Source organism: Micropterus dolomieu, linkage group LG08 (assembly GCF_021292245.1).
Source record: "Micropterus dolomieu isolate WLL.071019.BEF.003 ecotype Adirondacks linkage group LG08, ASM2129224v1, whole genome shotgun sequence".
Lineage (NCBI taxonomy): Eukaryota > Metazoa > Chordata > Actinopteri > Centrarchiformes > Centrarchidae > Micropterus > Micropterus dolomieu.
In genome coordinates this window covers 5,255,611-5,274,550 of record NC_060157.1, presented here as the reverse complement: position 1 = coordinate 5,274,550, position 18,940 = coordinate 5,255,611, and the positions used below count along the sequence as shown (strand labels likewise).

General features: G+C 39.6%; 2 protein-coding genes across 2 annotated transcripts in view; one reads left to right on the top strand and one right to left on the bottom strand.

The window, feature by feature from the left end:
- The window catches only part of LOC123974630, a 3,711-nt gene extending 528 nt beyond the window's left edge, over window positions 1-3,183 (top strand). The window contains exons 2-7 of the mRNA XM_046055453.1: window positions 278-619; window positions 979-1,140; window positions 1,612-1,716; window positions 2,034-2,071; window positions 2,157-2,261; window positions 2,474-3,183. Coding sequence (XP_045911409.1) covers window positions 278-619; window positions 979-1,140; window positions 1,612-1,716; window positions 2,034-2,071; window positions 2,157-2,261; window positions 2,474-2,488 — 767 coding nt within the window. The 3' untranslated portion in view covers window positions 2,489-3,183. The remainder of the gene's footprint in view (window positions 1-277; window positions 620-978; window positions 1,141-1,611; window positions 1,717-2,033; window positions 2,072-2,156; window positions 2,262-2,473) is intronic.
- The window catches only part of cables2b (Cdk5 and Abl enzyme substrate 2b), a 41,401-nt gene continuing 25,346 nt past the window's right edge, over window positions 2,886-18,940 (bottom strand). Inside the window, exons 3-10 of the mRNA XM_046055798.1 lie at window positions 15,660-15,737; window positions 13,633-13,741; window positions 13,376-13,544; window positions 12,194-12,291; window positions 10,645-10,751; window positions 10,341-10,460; window positions 9,149-9,233; window positions 2,886-7,889 (exon numbers count right to left, since the gene is read on the bottom strand). Of these exons, the coding sequence (XP_045911754.1) occupies window positions 7,743-7,889; window positions 9,149-9,233; window positions 10,341-10,460; window positions 10,645-10,751; window positions 12,194-12,291; window positions 13,376-13,544; window positions 13,633-13,741; window positions 15,660-15,737 (913 nt within the window). The 3' untranslated portion in view covers window positions 2,886-7,742. The remainder of the gene's footprint in view (window positions 7,890-9,148; window positions 9,234-10,340; window positions 10,461-10,644; window positions 10,752-12,193; window positions 12,292-13,375; window positions 13,545-13,632; window positions 13,742-15,659; window positions 15,738-18,940) is intronic.

The window sequence follows — 18,940 nt, the reverse complement described above, 5'->3', positions numbered from 1 at the left end:
TCGACACTGATTGGTCAGTACAAAACAAATTAACCCCCCCCTTCTAAACAGAAATCCGCTAACTGGGACACAATGTGAGACTGAACGATAGTGACAGCTGAAGAAAGACAGGAAAGGCAGCAAAGAGAAAAGGGATGACATGCAGCAAAGGGTACACGGTGTGGTGAGGACTCAGCCTTAGTACATGGAATGAGCTCTACCAGGGGAGCTAAGGGGGCACCCCAGAATCACAACTGTCAGGAAAATAGTAACTATTGATTGTTCATCTTTTCTACAGCACTGCATGATGGAAACACTGGTCTCATCAATGCAGAAATCCTTGTAAAGCAGGGAGGAAACATCACACGTGCATGTTCCTTTAAACTCTCTGGAAGCAGGAAGATCTTCTGTAAGGAAGAATGTGAAGAACAAGACATCCTCGTTGAAACAGATGGTGACAGAGCTCAGAGCGGCAGATACAGCATTGAATATAAAGAAGGATCTTTTCCAGTATCTGACACACTTCTGTATGTGAGCATCACAAATCTGACCAAGTCTGACTCAGGACGGTACAGATGCAGTTTGGACGGATATTGGGCTCCAGATTCATATGAGGAGTTTGACATCAGAGTTGAAGATGGTGAGTTTCTACTGAGAGTCATGAAATGAGCTGTTCACTGACAGCTGCTGATGTTTATCAATTATATTTACAGCTGCATATTTTCATCATTGTGAACACTGATAAATGCTCCTTTAACACCAACAGTTCATGTAAAATATCTGATGATCTCAAACTGTCACACAAATGAACACACTACAGTTGGTTGGAATATTGTTGCACCAAACACAGTGATTACCTGCTGCATGTAGCTGTGTGATTAAAAAGACATTGAAACATTGTTTGCAGAGGATTTGTGTTGTTTTAACTGATCATCAGGATTTCTTTGTATCTGAACAATCAGGATGTGATTGTTACATTCTGTTATTCATGTTTCACAGATCCAACCACTTCTAAACCAAACTGGACTCCCAGACCTTTTTCAACATCAGTCCCATCAGCCTCCACACTGACGACAACACAGAGTTTAAGCTCAGGACGCTCCACACCTTCATCAGCCTCTCCTGAAGTCACCAAGCAGACTCAGCAGCAACAGACAACAGGTCCATTTATGTCATTCAAAAAGAGCTGTAGAACCACTGAAACGTTTTCTGTTGAAAGACCACAGATCATGAGCTCAAGAGGATAACTGGTTTGTTTTGTCTTTCCTGTCAAAGTCTGTTTGTAGACAGTTTGGTTAGATCAGTTTTACTAGTGAGAATTACTTATTAAGAATTATGTCATTAAAAACACCCTTTTGACTTGTATATTTAAAGAATGCCTTCATGTGTTTTGTGTATTGTCCTTATATGCGCAAGTACATGAATGTGTGTGCTTGTATGAACAGAACTTGAATAATTTTTAGTTATCAGTATTGATTTAATAGCTTAAATATTTAGTTGATATTAGTTTGACAACACTGCATGAACTCATATCCCACATGTTCCTGGGAGTCCAGTTATGCTCCCAGAAATATTTATGTAATGAATCAGGAAGTGTCAATGTTAATAAAACGTGTTCTCCTGCTCAAACAGCCACAGGTTCACAGCTGTATGTGCGTCTGATTCTGGTCGTCCTGATCATCGTAACATCTTCGGCTTTGTTGATATTGTGCAGGAAGAGGACCAGTAAACCCAAAGGTGAGGCTACAGGAAACACACACACATAACAAAGCACAGTGGACATCTAAAATCTTTCTCTCACCCAAGAAATTGTATAACAGATATTCTCCGAAATAATAAACTTTGTTTTGTTAACATATCGTGTAATCGGACGTTACCTTTGAAAGAACTTTATAGTTCTTCAGATGTGGTGGGAATACAAAGGGACTTTTAGTTCCTAGTTTAGTTCTTGTTAATTACTGGAACTTTGTGGTTGAAAGTGGATGTATGTGTGTCTTTGACTCAGCCAGATATTTTCACAGTGGACCTAATCTTCTGAACTGCATGTTTTTCAGGACCTCTTGTGGAAACTGAGTATGCTAATGTCTTAGAGGTGAGTTTGGGAAATCTCAGTCTCATCAGTGTCTGTGAAACCAGCTGATATTGATACAAACTAAACCTCTCGTCTCTTCCTGCAGCCTAGTCGAGTGTCTGAGGAGATCAGAGAGGAGGACAGACAGAGCAGATCTCCTCCTGTAGAAATATCTACAGTTTACACGTTCCACTGCAGCCAGATCTCAGAAGTAAGTAAGTAAAAACTGTAGCGGGATTTTAGCTTTGGTTTCAGCAAACAATGTGAATAGAATTAATTTAGTAAAATTATTAATTAAATTAAAATAATAATTTTTTTGCAGTGGCAGAATAGAGAGAAGATTGTGGCCTTTAACAAACTTTAAGTTCTGCACTAAAACAAAGATATTCAGTAAACTTACAGTATGTGTTTGTTTTCTTTCAGACTGAATGGGACTAGTAACCTCACCTGCACTCAGGTGGATCCAACGGTACAGCCGCCTCGGTCAAGGGTTAGGGTTAGTCCTCATGTGGTGATGTGTGGAATAAATATAAGGTCAAAATAAATGTAGCTGTATATCACTATGTAGATATCATATGATCTTGGTCGATTTTAACTGGATGAAGGACTTTAGTCATTGGATGTTTAGATCTTAAGTTATATATTACAGTGTGACTGAAAATGTTGTGACACCAGACAGCAACTAACTGCTGGAAAGAAAAAAACAAATTTTAGCGCTGAAGGTGAGACATTTGTAAATATTCACTTGAATAACAAACTTCCTGTCACTTTATTCCCCAACCTGAAGCAACAGAATATCACTTTGGTAAAAGATTAAATTACTGCTTCTGTTCTTATTCTGATATTTTTAATTAAAATAAACTTGACATGAATTGAATATTGGCAGTTTAAACAGTATATGGTCTTTTATCTTTTACAAAATAATTTCATCCACTCATGTCCCATTTGGTGTTGAATACCAAACTGTCCTGCAGTGCAAGTGTCTGCAAACAGGTTGATAAACTTCACCTTGCAAAAATATCAACTCTTGTCACAAGTCAAAGTCCTTTAACCTCTGTTTCTTTTCTCATCTGTATCACTATACATGGTGTGAAAAGGTGGCAACAACAAAACATAAATAATATTTTCACGCATAAACTTCCTGTGGTGTCATGATTGCAACGCTGCTAAATTGCTGCATAGCTCGTCCAAAAAAAAAAAAAAAAGACAAACACAATAAAAAAAATCTTATTTAACTTATAATGTAAAAACAATAATTATAAATGGAAGACAAACACTTGGTAAATATTTCCCTTTACAGACTTAAGTGCTCAAAGAATAAAAACAACAATTACTCGATACAAAACAAAGTAAATACAACATGTGAGGTTTAAATAAAAGGTGAAATGCTGTGGCACATTAAAAGTAAACACACTGAGGAGGAAGAGGAGGAGGATGAAGGTCAGCTGACAGAATAAAAACTGCATAGAATCAATTTCACAAATCTCTAATGTAGAGAAGACGACTTTGGAAGATTGTGTGCCGTTTCTGCTCTATCGTTTGTCGTAGTGCTTCTTTTAACGTCTTTCATATTTCATCAACTTAACTGAAGGAAGCGTCGATGTTAACTTTTCCCTTTTATACATTTCACAAAGATAACAGTTAAAACATACATCTCCGCTCTGAAGTGTCTCAGTGCAGTGTGGAGTGTGGATTCTTCTTTTGAACCTTTCGTTAGAGCAGGAGAGAGAAAACTGAAACCAAATCTTTAAAAAAAAAGGATCATACTGGTGTTTTGACTCATAACTACAAATTATGTACATTTTATATTCCTGATGTTGTAAAACTTACGTGTTTTCAATGCTCGTCTTATCTTTCAGGCAGCCAGTGGTTTTATTAACCACCAGTACAGTACAAAAGTTAGGGAGCAGAAAAGTAAAACTCAAGTCTGCATTAAGGCTGCAATGAATTCTTATCTTATGTATTGGCTAATAATTATTTTACGAGTACAATTTCAGACAATAGTGAAAAATGCCTGTTTTAATTTGTCCAAATATAATAAAATTCTCACATTTGAGAATCTAAAACCAGCAAATATTCAGCATTTGTGCTTGAAATGGGACTAAAAAAAGAATATAATCAATTGTCAAAATAGTTGGCAATTCATTTTCTGCGAATAGACTTATCCGTGCAGCTATGTGTTGCAGGTTTAGTCTGCATTGTAACATGCACAGTTTTAGTGCAGACTGAATAGGCTAAACATGAAAAATCACATCAAATCAAATGATATGGTCCTTCAAAAGGTTGAGTTTGCAAATATTCAGTATTGTTCTTATTGTCATTCAATCCCATGGAAAGACCAAAACCAACAATGAAATAATCCTAACGAGTGTTATATATCAGAAGCCTGATCTATAGATTATTCCTCAGGGAGTCCTAAACCACGTCATCGGTTTCTTTTTGTTAGTCCAAATGCGACTTGTTAATCTGCTGCTCAAACATTCACGTGCAGATGAACCCACACTCCAAAAAACAACAGTCTTTTCAACACATGAGAAAAAAAAATAACATCAGTGGAAGAACATTGATATGAAACCTCAAGATGAAGAATCTTATTTTAAGTCAAAACATTTGCCAAAATAGTTTTTTAACTGAATAATCTGGTGATTTATGTCGTCTGCAGGTTCACAATCGCAGCTCTGTTTAAAACATGATTCCTCATCTGGAGGATTATTAGCAATAAATAATTTTCAGTGACTTGGTCACTTTTCAATATACAGCAATACAATAACATATTTAAAATAGAAAAATATTATTACCATTGTTACTTAGTTATAACAAAGATTCAGGATTGTGAAGCAAAAAGGCAAAGTGCAAAAACAACAGAGGCTCTACAGGGAGTGTTCCTGCAGTTGTCACAAGTGGTAACCACTTTTAAAAGAACACACCCACTTCATGTTTGTGGGTAAAGCAGATAAAATTACCCACTGTTTCCTAACACCAGTTCTTTACTGCTGCAACAAGGGGGAACAAAACAGGTACAGACATCCTGTTAAAGCCTCTGTTTGGGTAAATATTTGTCCCTTTATGATACAGTAAAAACAGAATAAATAATATGAGTGAAAAGTAGTTTTTCTAGGGTAGTTCACTAACAGAACGGCCTTTTTGGTAGTTGATGTTCACAGTTCAGACAGGATGAGGAAGTCTGTTCGGACACCACATCTGCACAATGATGACTTTACAAGGTCAGTTTCTCATCAGGGTTGTAAAATGAGATGCAGTTTGCAGTCACCTTTAAGAAGCTTCAGCGTCGGCACCAACCTGTCTGTACCGTGTGTGAGCTGGTGTGTCTCTTTCAGGGTTTTCACCAATTTGTTTTACAGCTGTCATTGTTTTTCATGTCTCCACCCGGGGCATGAATGAAAATCAGCTAAAAAAGAAAGTGATGAGCATTAACTAGAGAGGAAAAAAAAAACAACAGATTAATCCATGGTGAAAGTAATTGTTCGGTCGATATAATGTCAGTGAAAAAGTGATAAATGGTAATCACAGTTTCTCAAAGCCCAAGTTAGGTTTGTTTTGTCCGACTGGCAACCTTAAACCCCCCAAAATTTAGGTTATAACAAACAGACCAGGATACTTCCACATTTGAGGAGCTGTAATCAGTGAATTTGGGGATTTTTGCCCCCAAAAATTTACTAATTAGTTATCATGATGATGCAATCAGATGCTGATTAATTTACGTTTCTACTGTAGCATCAATGAAACATCTAGACCACGGTCTTATTAAGTGACAGGTTTTTGTCCTGTATTTAAAAATCGTATCTATATCAACTGAATTTTGCAGCCTCTGCTGTGAGGTGACATCAGCTGAGTTGTGTTAAACATAGTTTAATGATTTCCACCTTTCTGGGATATTAGACCTCAAAAGGAAACACTGGTTGTGTCCCCCAAATTTGTGGAAAAAGAAGGCTGCATTTTCCAGGGTGCATCTGAAAAAGTGTTTGGAACAGGCTTTGTTGACCTGTTCTGACATTTCTCAGCATAGAAATGCAGATCACAGCAGACATGGACTCTTGCTGTGGGACGCAGTGTTTATGCAACATCAAAGAAGCAAACAGGACGGGGGAGGGAAACAAATTATTCAGGATGCCACAGCGATTTTTCCTTGAGAAGACCTTTGGCGGTCACAAGAAGTGTTCACTGCGGCAGAGGCGACAGCAGTGTTGCTGTCATCTGTTTTACTCTAATCTGAATGCCTCCTCATCGCTGTAGTTTTCCTAACGACGCACTGCTTCTCTGTGACCACCAGAGTGAGCAGCTGATCATTCACATCAAACCAGGAAGGAGGAGGGACTCCAGCATGAGAGCGAGACAGACACCAATACAGAGGAGAGGTGAAGATGAGGCTGGTTTGAATCGCCGGATTCAAGGACAGACAACAGGAACTACTACACTTCAGGTGCCCTCAGGCCAAGGCACTTAAACATCTAAACTCCTCCAGCGGAGCTTCTGCAGCTCCACATGTGTTACTGTAAAGAGGGATGATGCTGAAAAATGCCACCAGTGATCCTTCTCCTCGATAAACTAATGATTGGAGCGAGTGTGATTAATTGAGAAGCCAGCTGGAAGTTCAGAGAGAACGAAGAATATGACGCCAGGACTGCACACAGAAAAGCGCTGATTTCATGACATTAATGTGAGTTAGAGTCTGACCAGTGACACCAGACCAGCAAGATGACAAGATACACAAGGAAATACTGGAAACTGCTGTCACCACAGTGCTGGAACGATTTCCTTTCTTGGCCTGATTTTCTCACCTCAAATAAAATTTCACAATTTTAGTTTCTAGAAAAATATGGGGATGCTTCAAAATGATTGTCAAATGCACAAACCTCACTCAACACATTTGAACCAAAATAACAAGTGTTATTTCAGCCATTATATCACAGTCTAAGTGACTTTGGCCCACAGAGGTACAGAGGCAGTGAACTCCAAACTTGACGAAGCAGTTTTAGACTAGGGCGTTAGACTTAAATTTAGGGTAAATCTAAAATAAATAGACCTAAAGCGCTCGAAAACATTTTGATTGGGTGTGAGTTTGAAAACTGTTTTGGAAACGGCACTTCTGGTAAGATTTTGTATGGAAGTCAATTTCACATCTTTCTTGGTCAATATGCTGCTCACCTGCCTCAGCACAGAGGTTTTAGAAAGGAGGACTAAATTACTCAGATTAACTGATCTAAAGCTGTGAAGTTTCACCCAGCAATCCTTACAGAGCTGTGTTCAGCAGATCGCAAAAATCTCTGCTGCAAGGAGAAAACCCTTTTTAAATCCGACAGGAATGAAATTTGGTATAAAAAAAAAAGAAAATTTCCTTTAAGAAAGACGTGATTTTGAGGGGATGAGTTTGACCTCCAGGAATTCTGACCGTGCCGTCGAGCCAGACACCCTTGATCACAGTGTGTCGTCACTTTGGTGCTTGAGGGAGGAAGAGAAGGTGTTGCGTCCTGTGCTGCTCTGCTGCTGAACCAGGCATTGCCAGGCCTGCCGTCGTACTACCATCACAGTGTGGATGAGCTTTGGTGTCTGCATTGTGAGCAGAGAGGAGGAGGATTCTCGCTGAGCCAGGCATCACGAGGATCCGTCCGTCACAGTGTGGAGCAGGAAGGTGCAGCGAGTCCCTGGAGGGAGCGATCGATGTGTGTGTCTGCTACGACTGCTGCTGCTGCACCAGCCGTCTGTAATGTGGCATGACTTTACTCTCAGGGAGGTAGAGCGCCATCTCCAGGGCGACCAGGATGGTGAACTCAAACGAAATGAGTTCCCTCCGGCTGATCCTGAACCGTTCCTCCAGCTTCTGCAGAGACCCAACAGACACCAAAGGATAAGAGACAGACAAAATGATTTCTTTCTACCCCGACTTTGGCAAGCCATATTTTCTATTTTAATTTTCTGTTCTTTTTTTAATGCAGTGTGGCTTAATTTTGTGTTGTCAATGCTAAAAATCCACTTCTTTATGATGGCTCAGAGATGAAAGGCACAACTCAACAAAACAACATCTTGTTTTCTGACATGGATTTTGTGTAGTGATGTTTTCCTGAGCTAATCTGATCCAGGTAACAGCTCAGTATCTGCTAAAATAAAACTGACAAAATTCAATCTTTTCTTAATGAACTGTGTTTTGTCCAGCCTGCTGGTGTAGCAGCGTTGCTCTCCTTTACCACAGTCGGACTCCACACTGAGCATTTCTCGCCATATGCGAGTGAAGATGTGTGTGAATGTAAAACATTATTTGTGCGCACGCTGAGCGATTACGTTCAGACACTGAGGTTCACAAAACTTACAGATTAACAAAGTAACGATACTAAATATATATCAGCAAAGAGTAGTGTATAAAACATTCAGGTAGCACTAAGCGTAATGACAAATGTTGTTGTACTCTGTCAAATACCATGTGTGAGGGAAGAACCTTCACTCTGTAATACAAAAGGACAGATAAAAAAAGATCAACATGAAGTCATGATGTTCAGATTACTTGTTTTGGACGATGGTTCAAAACCCCAATATATTAAGTTTACAATGAAATCCTCACAGTGTTGAAGAGGGAAACAGCATACAGCTTTTGCTTGATATTTGATGTTAACAGTTAATCAACTTTTTGATAAGTAACCCTTAAATATGTTGCTTGAAGAATTGTAATCTACTGTAGATATGTACTAGGTGGAACAGTTTTCAGTTGAAGAATGAACTTGTCAGTGTTTTCTGGTGGACAAACTATGTAGTGCAGACACTGTTTCTAAATGACATCTACATCATTTGTAAAACATCGTTTCTGGGTTGATGTTTCTGTTACATCACTAGTCATGCCGATGCACCAGTTGGGATCTCATGAAAACAACACTGTTGAGGTTTGATGTTCTCGGCTGCGTGCGAGGAGAGTGGTGAGTTAACTGTGACAGACACAAACTGTCCTGCAGCACAGAGACCCTTGCAGGTCGTTTTCCACCTGCTCAGGTAGATCAGCTTCACAAACACCTGAGCAAGCGCAACATGATCTGACGTGACAGGCAAAGGTAACCACAATGATCCTATACTGTGTGTGTGTGTGTGACTTACATCAATGAGGTGTTTGACCTCCTGTTTTTTTAGGTCACTGCTGATCTTAGCAGCCAGTAGGATGCAGGCAGCTGACACCAACTTCCTGTAAAAAAACAAAAAAGTTTAAGTAGCAGGACGTTCTTCTGCAGAGTAAATGTACTGTCATGGTAGTCTTCTGTTCAACGAAATTACTCTGCACCAAGTCACACACATTTTTAAACAAACTGTAAAGAGTGTGTGAGAGCAACGCCACAGTTGGTAGTGTGATAATGTACTAAATACAGTGAAACACACTAAAATTACAACTTACATTTCCAATTGCACCACTGGAAAGACGTCTGAGTCTTTTACCGATCAGATTGTTCTCTTACGACTACTTGTGGTGAGAATTACTTTTCTTTTCTATCAAAACTAAACTGTCAAATATTGTCTATATTCAGTAGGGCTGCACAATTAATCAAAATACTGGGCAAGTGCAATATCCAAATTGAAGTTTAAATTTGTGACAAAACATTATGATGAAGTGCTGTAGAGCTACAGAGATGGTGTAACTCTAATATTCAGTGTGTATTAGGGCGGGGCAATAAAAAAATAATAATTATATAATATTATATATAATTTTCAATATAATTTTCCTCAATAACAATATAACAAATGTTCAATATATTGTCAATAAATTTGATTAAATTAATTTGACGAATTAGCAATTTTTCTATTTAGGTTTTTATTTTGTTGAGGAAAAGGAACTGAAAGAGATTTACTAATCATGTTTTTTTGAAAAAACATTTTATCATAATTGTTTTGAATGTTCTACCTCAGATATGTTAAGTGACCCACTGTTTGGCATCAAGTGTTTGTCACATTCTGACCATAAAGAATAGTTCAACCACACAATTAACCATCTGGTCCTTCAATTTTCACTCAGGAGCAAAAATCTGCCTTTAAACTTGAAAGAAATAAGGATTTGACATTTATCTTGATCATTATCGACATCGAATGGTATGAAATGTTTTTATGGTGATAACATTTTGGGCCATATTGCCCAGCCCAAGTGTGAATGATTAAGTTTTGTATCAAATCTATGAGAACAGCCTAATGGAAACATGTTGTGTCAAAGAACAATATGACGTTAAAGTGTACCTATTGTGCTATCAAACAATACAGAAACTACATGCAGCTGTTGTGTTGTAAGGATCAGATGTGAAAGTACCTGTTCTGTTTATTGAGTCGACCCTGCAGCACTAACTTCTCAAAGTAGACGAACGCCATTGCGATGGTGACGGGCTGCATGCCGCAATCCTCCCCTACTACTCTCATCTCTCTCTTCAGACTGCCAGACAGACGGAGACAAAGACAGTTAATATGATTTAATATGATACAATTCTTTACAGTAGTTTACATGTGCAGACAGTCTTGCAGTAGCTGGAAAGAAATTAAGTGTCTTTTACTGTCATAATATTCATGTCATGCAAAGTACTTTAATCTAGTGAGTCAATTCACTTCAAATACTTTACCTGCGTATCTTGCTGAGGGTGAGTTTAATGTGAGGAAACTTCTCCTTAAACGTCTCGTTCATGTCTTTCTTCAGATCGGACGGTTTGACATATTCTATTACTGTCGTCTGGAAGATAAAAAGACAAAAGGAGAATTTATAATGAAAGAGAAAGAAAACTGTTTTTGACAAATTGGGACAACATTTTTTTGATATTTGTCCGGTAATGAACGAGCACACTGCAGTTGTCAGCAATGAAGCAGGTCTGCATCTGAATCCTTGTGGGCGCCCCATCAAAGTACGTCCACTAAAGTGTTTGTTTTTGCCACTGACAGGCTCATATTATTATTTTAAGTGTCTGACAACATCCCTACAGAGAGACACTTTTTAAGATCCTTATTGTTTAGCCATAAACAGTCACTATATCACTGTCTTCAAAGTCCCCACACAAAAAAGGAATTTTACCTTTGTGTTCTACCACTGCCTCGATTGGTTAGCTTGTTTTTGTGTAACTAGTGTTTTTAAATATTTAAAAACACTTATTCACAACAAAAATTACCATTTCTGTCCATGGAGTCTGGTGGATTGGACAAGAGCAATATAGTGATTGTTTCTGGTTAAACAAAAACGATCTTTCTCTTGAAAAACAATGTCTATTGTTGTAGGGATCCTTTCCATAATGTTGTCAGACACTTGTAATAACAATCTTTCAGTGGCAACAAGCGCTCTAGGGGATACATACTTTACGCTTTACTTACCTAGCACTCAATTGCCCTCAAGGAATCAATACTGGACCGATTTCTAAAAATGTCTCAATTAGACACAAAAACATGGGAATATAGGGTCCAGGCTGAAAAATACCAAAGTACCCTTTACCTAAATTGTGAGCAGAAACATTTGTAAGTTAAACAATGGTCACTAAATGTAAATGAACCCCATGATATAAATACCCAGGGAGGATATATTTCTCTAGTGTGTGTATGATTGATGTTATTAAAACTCCTGAATTCTGAACCAGTCTTCAGATGAATGACGAATCACACACATGTAAGTCTTGGAACCTGGAAAAACAAGGCCTCATTGTGTGTTCAAGTGGTAAATGGGAGGTTTACGTGCCTATTTAATGTGTTTATGGTGTGTGTGTGTGTGTGTGTGTGTGATGCAAGTCTTGACTCTTGCTGTTCTTACAGTGTCTGTAGTTTAGATCAGAGAGCTAACGCTGTAGTGGTGTTGGTGAGATCACACTGTGTAATGCTAACACACACATACCTACACACACACACACACACACACACACACACAGTGAGTTCAGTGACAAAGCATCCCACCTCAGCCGTAATCTCCTCTGATGGATTAAACAGCACTGATAACCTGTGTGTGTGAGCGTGTGTCAATATATTTGTGGAGGGATAAAACTAAGCTGCTGCCTATAGGATAATTATGTTGATGTAGAGCCGTATGTGTGTGTTTGTGTGCGTCTGTTCTCAGAGCTCTACAATCCTCTATCCTTCTCTCTTTTTTACTTGTCTTGTATAATCAAATTGTAGAATAATCTTTTTTTTTTTTCTTACCATGTAGGAGGCAAAGATCAGCACCCGCTTGTGTTTCCCACAAGGCCACTGGGGGTCATTGAGGATGTTAGGATCGTAATCTGTCACATCTTCCACACCTGGACAACACACACACGTCAGTGGAAATGAAAATATAATAAGGGAGGGACTTTTACATATAATGAACATCTGTGACATTCAAGCCCTTCTTCACACAATGCTCATAAAGCCTCTCAGCGGCAGGTAAATCTCTCCGGTGGTTGTGAACTGGTACTGGTGTGTTTTATAACAGCCAGCAAGGATTGGTTAGCCAGAGCTGAAGGGGGAGCGACAGTAGCGACTCAGTATGGCAGAGCCTATATGTTGTAAACAGGTGTCGACGGTGTAATTACTCTCACTGTCAGTAGGGGGTTTAAGTGAGTGGGTGAGTGGGTGTGATTTAGGCTCCCAGTTTTAAAAAGAAGGCAGGATGTGGAATAAAAAAGATGATATCTCTGGTTCCTCTACAACGATTTCTTTTTCAAACGGTCCATCAAAAGTCTGACAATACTATGAAAGATGTCACAGTTTCATAAATCTGAATAAAAACAAGTGACTGGCTGGATGTTTTTGTGACTCGTTAACTATCCAACATATGATTTCGGCAGCTTTGAGAGATGAGAGCCTGAAGAGGTACGTCACAAGAAGACTAAATATCTAAACCTGCTACGTACACACATGTGCACCAACTCAGATGTTTTGTAACTCTAAAACACACAGACACACACACAGCTGTGTTGTGTTAATGAAAGGCTCCGGATTAGAGAGAGAGGTTTAGAGGCTAATACAGGGCCCTGTCACTGTGTGTGTGTGTGTTTATAGATAGCATGAGACACACAGTGTTTACATACATATACATGTGTTGCACAGCTGCAACAACTCTCTCTCATCCCATGCCTCCATCCTGTGTTTGTTTTCTCTTCCTCCTCTTACATCCTTCTTCTATTATTTTCATTCTCTCTCTCTTTTAGCAGTCACAATCACATCCCTCTGTGTGTACTTTCTGAGTCACTTAAGTCTAAATGCAGGGGGACACAACCATCAGCCCTGAATTTTACTTGACAGGTGAGTGGTGAAATCCTGACATCACAAGATGACACGGTGAAATGTAGGCGTTTGACACCAATGCTTTTGAAACTGTGTGTGTGTGTGTGTGTGTATTACCCAGGTCCAGTCCCACGGTGCTGCTCAGTCTGCTGGGTGGGCAGCTCCTGCCAGACATGCTGTGTGTGCTCCGGGACATGGGAATCTGCAGCGTTAGGTTGCTGGTCGACGACGGCTTCTGCCTCACTAGGGCATTGGTGGGGTACAGGAACTGGGCATACGACACAGACTGAGACCATAAGAGAGAAAGAGATGAATTTATAGGTTCTCCCCGATTATAACAGCCTCTACCTGTGTGCGCCTGAATGTTTATGTACCCTGCCGTAGGTATCCAGTTGAAAGCCCTCTAGCCCCGGCAGCATCTCCAGGGTGGTGGAAATGTTACCAGACGAGTGCCTCCTCCTGGGGTGGTTTAATGTCGGGTCACTGCAGAGAGAGGGAGAGAGAGGGGTTAAGGTGACTGTTCCTGGCAGCAGGTTTACCAGCAGGAATATAAATTCAGAACAGCTCAGACAAAAGATTCACGACACCAATAATCAGATTCAGAATACTGCAGCAGTTTGAATTAGTAGGAGAGTTTCAGAAATGAGCCACAGTTGTGTTTCTGTATTCAGTGCTCAACATATCACTCTACAAATAGAAGTGAGAGGCTGACAAAGTGATGTAATTGTCAACCAGCTGCTCAATTTCCCAAACTAAAACCTTCAATTTGAAAAATCTATACAAATTAAAGCTGCAAGCAGCGATCATCGTTCGCTTGCTCGTTCTTTCACGTTTGCCGGGGCGTGCCGCAGTCGCCGGCGTTCAGTGGATGCAGCTCTGAATTTGTAGTTTGAAGTGGAACATTTCATGTGTATCACACAATGACACAGTGCTTACTTCCCATTGCCAGTAGGTGGCGTTATGACTCAGTGAAAACACACAGTTGGCACAACATTTCATTACCAGTTTCTTTACATTGCACAGCGAAAATTTGAAGTTCATCGGATTAATTCTCTAGGAGTTTGTTAAAGTACGGAGCTTGTAAATCGGCAAATATGACCATTACATGTTACATGTACTGTTGGGCTTAAGGCATCGCTCAAACATGCTTTTTTGTACATCTGCACCTAAGCCACCGAGATTTCACATGTCTCTGTGAAACTTATTACAGGGGCTGCTCTGTAGGGGCGCGATTGTGAGTGGATTAAGACCCGCCACGTCAAAAATGCAATTCATTTGGAAAAAGAAAGAAAGAATTCCTTGCATTTAAATGGGCTCCTTGCGCTTTTTGCGTCCAGGCCAAATTAGCATAAAAAAAAAAAACAACAACAACTCAAAATGATTTTAGTAACCTCCTGAATTTTCTTCGAGCACTGCTATATTACCCACATGTTTCCACTTGTACACAAGAATAAGCTAAATCTAATTGGCAGATTGCATTAAACAGGGTCGGCACATGTGGTTCACAGACATTGCTGTTAGTGAAAGGTCATTTTCCACCACAACTTGGTAAACACACTGAACCACAGCATCAGCTAAAAGGTAAAAGTGGAAATGTGACGTGTGAGCTCACTTCCTCTGCAGCAGAGAAATTACCAAGAAGACCCATGTTACTCATGCTGCCTTGACTACTGAATGTGTGTGTATATTCAAACTGTGTGTGTGTGCACACAACAGAAAGAGCTGGAGCAAGTTTTGTGTGTGTTTAGAATAATCTGCGAATGACAGTACAGATTCTTCCCACAATGTGCATGTGTGGTGTGACTAAGCGGAGTGACGTATTGATAAGCACGCACACAGGCTGTTACCATCTGAAACTCTGTGTGTGTTTGTGTGCGAATGTGAGAGAGAAAATGATTAGGGTACGTTTACATGACTTTAATAACATCTGTATTATCTGTGTGTTTAAACGCATTATCTGACTTTCTGTGTATGTGTGTTAGAGTCAGAGCGAGTAGGAAAACATGACAAAGGTACGTTCTGCTCCATGTTTATCTGTAAGTGTGCTGAGAAAGACCTAAGTGTGGTATCTGTAGGGAAGTTTATATGTGATTATGTCAGTGTGTGTGCCAAAAAGTCCTCAGGCCAAGACAGGGGGCTCTGAGGCACAGGGGAAAATAATCCCAAAGCTCCTCCTCTTTGTTTGTTTGTCACAACCTCCTCCAGACATACAGCTTTTCCTCCCATACTCCTTCTCTCCTCCTCCTGTTGTCTTCCCTCTCCTTTTTCTTCATTTCCAAGTGAGGAAATCACATCCTCCCCCCTTCTTTCTGTGACCTAAGCTCTCCTTTTTCGACTGTCATCCTGCCTGACGCACACAAAACGCCAGCAAAACGTGTGTGTGCAGGTGTGTGTTGATTACCTGAGGTAGAAACTTTCCCCGTAGGGCAGAACAGAGAAGGCAGCACACAGAGATCTCTTGGCACAGATCATTACGATCCTGAAACACAAACAAACACACACATTAGTGGTTATGTTGTCTTTTTATAGTTACAAAAACAGGAATCAACAGGAATCAACAGGCAACACTGTCAAGGCCGGCAGTGAAATCACTCTTGAGCAGTGGCCGTCCTTCTTAGACATTTTTAACCAACAAAACAAACACGAAAGGCTGAGCAATTAATTAAAGTGACCAAAACCGACACCTTGACCTTAAATACCTCAAATACCATCACTCAACAACAGTCCATCTCATAAATCGGCCCTGCTAGCTGTGGAAGTAAGCAGTAATTTGTGAGCTACACTATGCTTGGTTCTCATGAAGCTGTAAAAGCATTAATTTCCTGAGTTCAAAGTTCAGAGATTAGTTTCCCAGCAGCAGCTGACAGTATGGACGGGGTTTAACCCTGAAGTTCGCTTCAACTGCACCCCGCAGCAGTAAAGGAGTACATAGTCTGAAGGTTGAAGCATGTTATTTCGGTGTTAAAATAATGTCACTATGTACCTCACTTAACAGAAGCCATAAATGTATAGCATATTTTAGTTTGATTACAGTATTAGTTTGATATTACTCACCATATTTGCTCCTCTGAGGACAAAGTCCTGAGCACAGCTGCATTTAAAAATATACTGTTTACTGATTGTTACTAAGGTTTATGTGAGTATGAATCATGATATTGATTTTTAGGAGATTTTGCACAGCCCTTCTCCAAAGCCTGCTTTGTTAAAGACATCCTCCCCTCTGCTCAGAGATACAGACTTGCATGTGCAATAAACATCTTTAATTCAGATATACCATAAACCACCTCTCCGCCTGGTATCTTATCCTACTCTTGTTCTAATTTATTGCAGTTATCATATGGACTCTTGATTGCATTTTGTATTGCCTTCCCCTTCTGTAAATATAACTGAACTAAACTATGGTAATTGATTCGGTTTTTCCTTTTTACCTGATGTTCCAGTCTGGAACTTGTTTTTTATCATCAGTAAACATGTCTGATGACTAAAAGGCAGGAGTATTGCTATTAGCAATTCAGGTTCACGCTCACTAAATTGTACTGAAAACATATGACACATCTGGTAGTACCTCACAGAGCTTATAGATTAGTCACCATCATTTTCAGTATAAAGAATTAATAAGAACTCGCCTGTGAGGACAGAAAGTCATGTTGCATTTAAAAAGATATTGTTTATTGATTGTTACCAAGGTTTATGGACAATGAATCACGATACTGCAGTCCTACTCCAAAGCGTGCTCTGTTCTGATTGTACTCATTTATTGCTGTTATTTAGCATAATGACCCTTTATTGTATTTTGGATGGTATTTTGCATGTGTAACATTCACACTTATATTGGCTTCCTCTTGTGTAAATATCATAACTGAACTAAACTGATTGTTCCTTTTAACCTGATGTTCCAGTCTCATGTTGAACTTGTTTTTGATCTTCAGTAAACACGTTTGATGACTAAAGGGCAGCTTATGTTTATGGGTTAGCTAATAGAGAGTCATGTTTATTGTGAAAAAACAAAACCTTTGTTTTCTCAGGTTCACACTCAATAAAATTGTACTGAAAACATTTGAGACATCTGGTAGTACCTCACAGAGCTATAAAGTGAGCATATTTTCAGAAAGTGGAAATGAAACCAGTGGAAGTGCTGTGCTCAGGACCACAACAACAGTCAGGTCAAAATATGAAACTATAATGTTTTTTTTAATAAAAGGATCATCTCTCCTAAGCAGAGACCTGAATGTTTTGGCAACACACTTGAACACACACACTTGACACTTTTCTAATGGACCACCTGCTCCTTTAAGAGAGACTCTGCTTAACAATGATGTGTTTTAATGGGGTTTCAAGGGAACAGAGTATGTGTATGTGAGTGTATTTTTTATAATCCTCTGGAGTAAAAACCCCTATGGAGCAGAGCCTGGTTTGTGTCTCTGAGGAAAATGTTTAAAGTCATTATCTTTGGCTCAGGAACCAAAGAGGCTGGAAGATTATTCAGTGTGTGAAAACATACACACACTTATGTGACTGATCGTTTGACTTTCTATTTATACACACTAGTTCTGTGCAAGCTCTGGAAGACCTCAAATCATTGACCTCGTGTTCCCCTGATGGCATTAAAACATTAAAAGCACAAAGGCCACACACTGTTTGAGCTCCACTGAGAACTGAGGCTGACCACAAAAATAACATCAAGTCAATCCTGTGACTGTCAGAGGGAAGAGCAACAGAAGCAAATGTTAACAATTTCCAATTTGAATCAAACTAAGACTCCAAAGCAGCTCCACACTTAATCAGAATGCTGGCAGAGAGAGAGCAGTAAATCCACCAAAGTAGTTACATAACCTGGATTTAACAATATGTCGAAATAAAATACAAGATGAGGGAGGAAACCCTCATCTTATAACCTGCTCAAGCGGGTTGTGCTGAGTGTGTGGGGCTCAAGTCTTAAGGTGCACTGGGTCAGAGAATGGTGCGACAAATTTTCTGATATAACTGGTAATAATTTGTAAGACTGGTGGAGTTAGATAAGCAGTGATAGCGGCTGGACTACTGAGCGGTCATGTCATTAAGATGATACTGCTTATCAAGCCAGCGGGCAAGCCCTACCTAAGCCACTTGTGCAGATACAATGTAGATACAAGGCCAGGTCAAGCTGCCGAGCAGCTTACATTAGGTACATTAGGTCAGGGCCAGAGAATGGTGTTGTCTGTCAGAGAGCTCAGTAGATTTATGATGGCATAGTCCTCTGTGCATGGCCTAATGACAGGTCAAAACATCATGTCACATGACTACTGGGCTTCCATACGAATGCTGATCTGTGTATTGACAGTGTTGTCCTACTATGGCAAACTTTAATATTGTTTCATATTTTTATCAATTACAACTGCAAGCTAGCGGGGTTATTATCATCTGCTAGCCAGACTGCACAACTTAACTAAAAAATAAAAACGTTAATGTTATTTTCAGTGTTTCAGTGCCCTTCATCAACACTACTTGTCATGTTTCAAATGTGTTCTTTGGATGGATTTTAAGTTGGATGTTTACAGCCATGCTAGTGGCATGGGTCTAGGGATGACAATCAGTCTGTCCACCACTGTGGTGCAGAACAACTGCTTCCTCTAGAACAACCATGAGGTTGACATTAGCGGTTTTGAGTTAAATGTCAAAACAAATCCAAAGAAGGTTAAAATT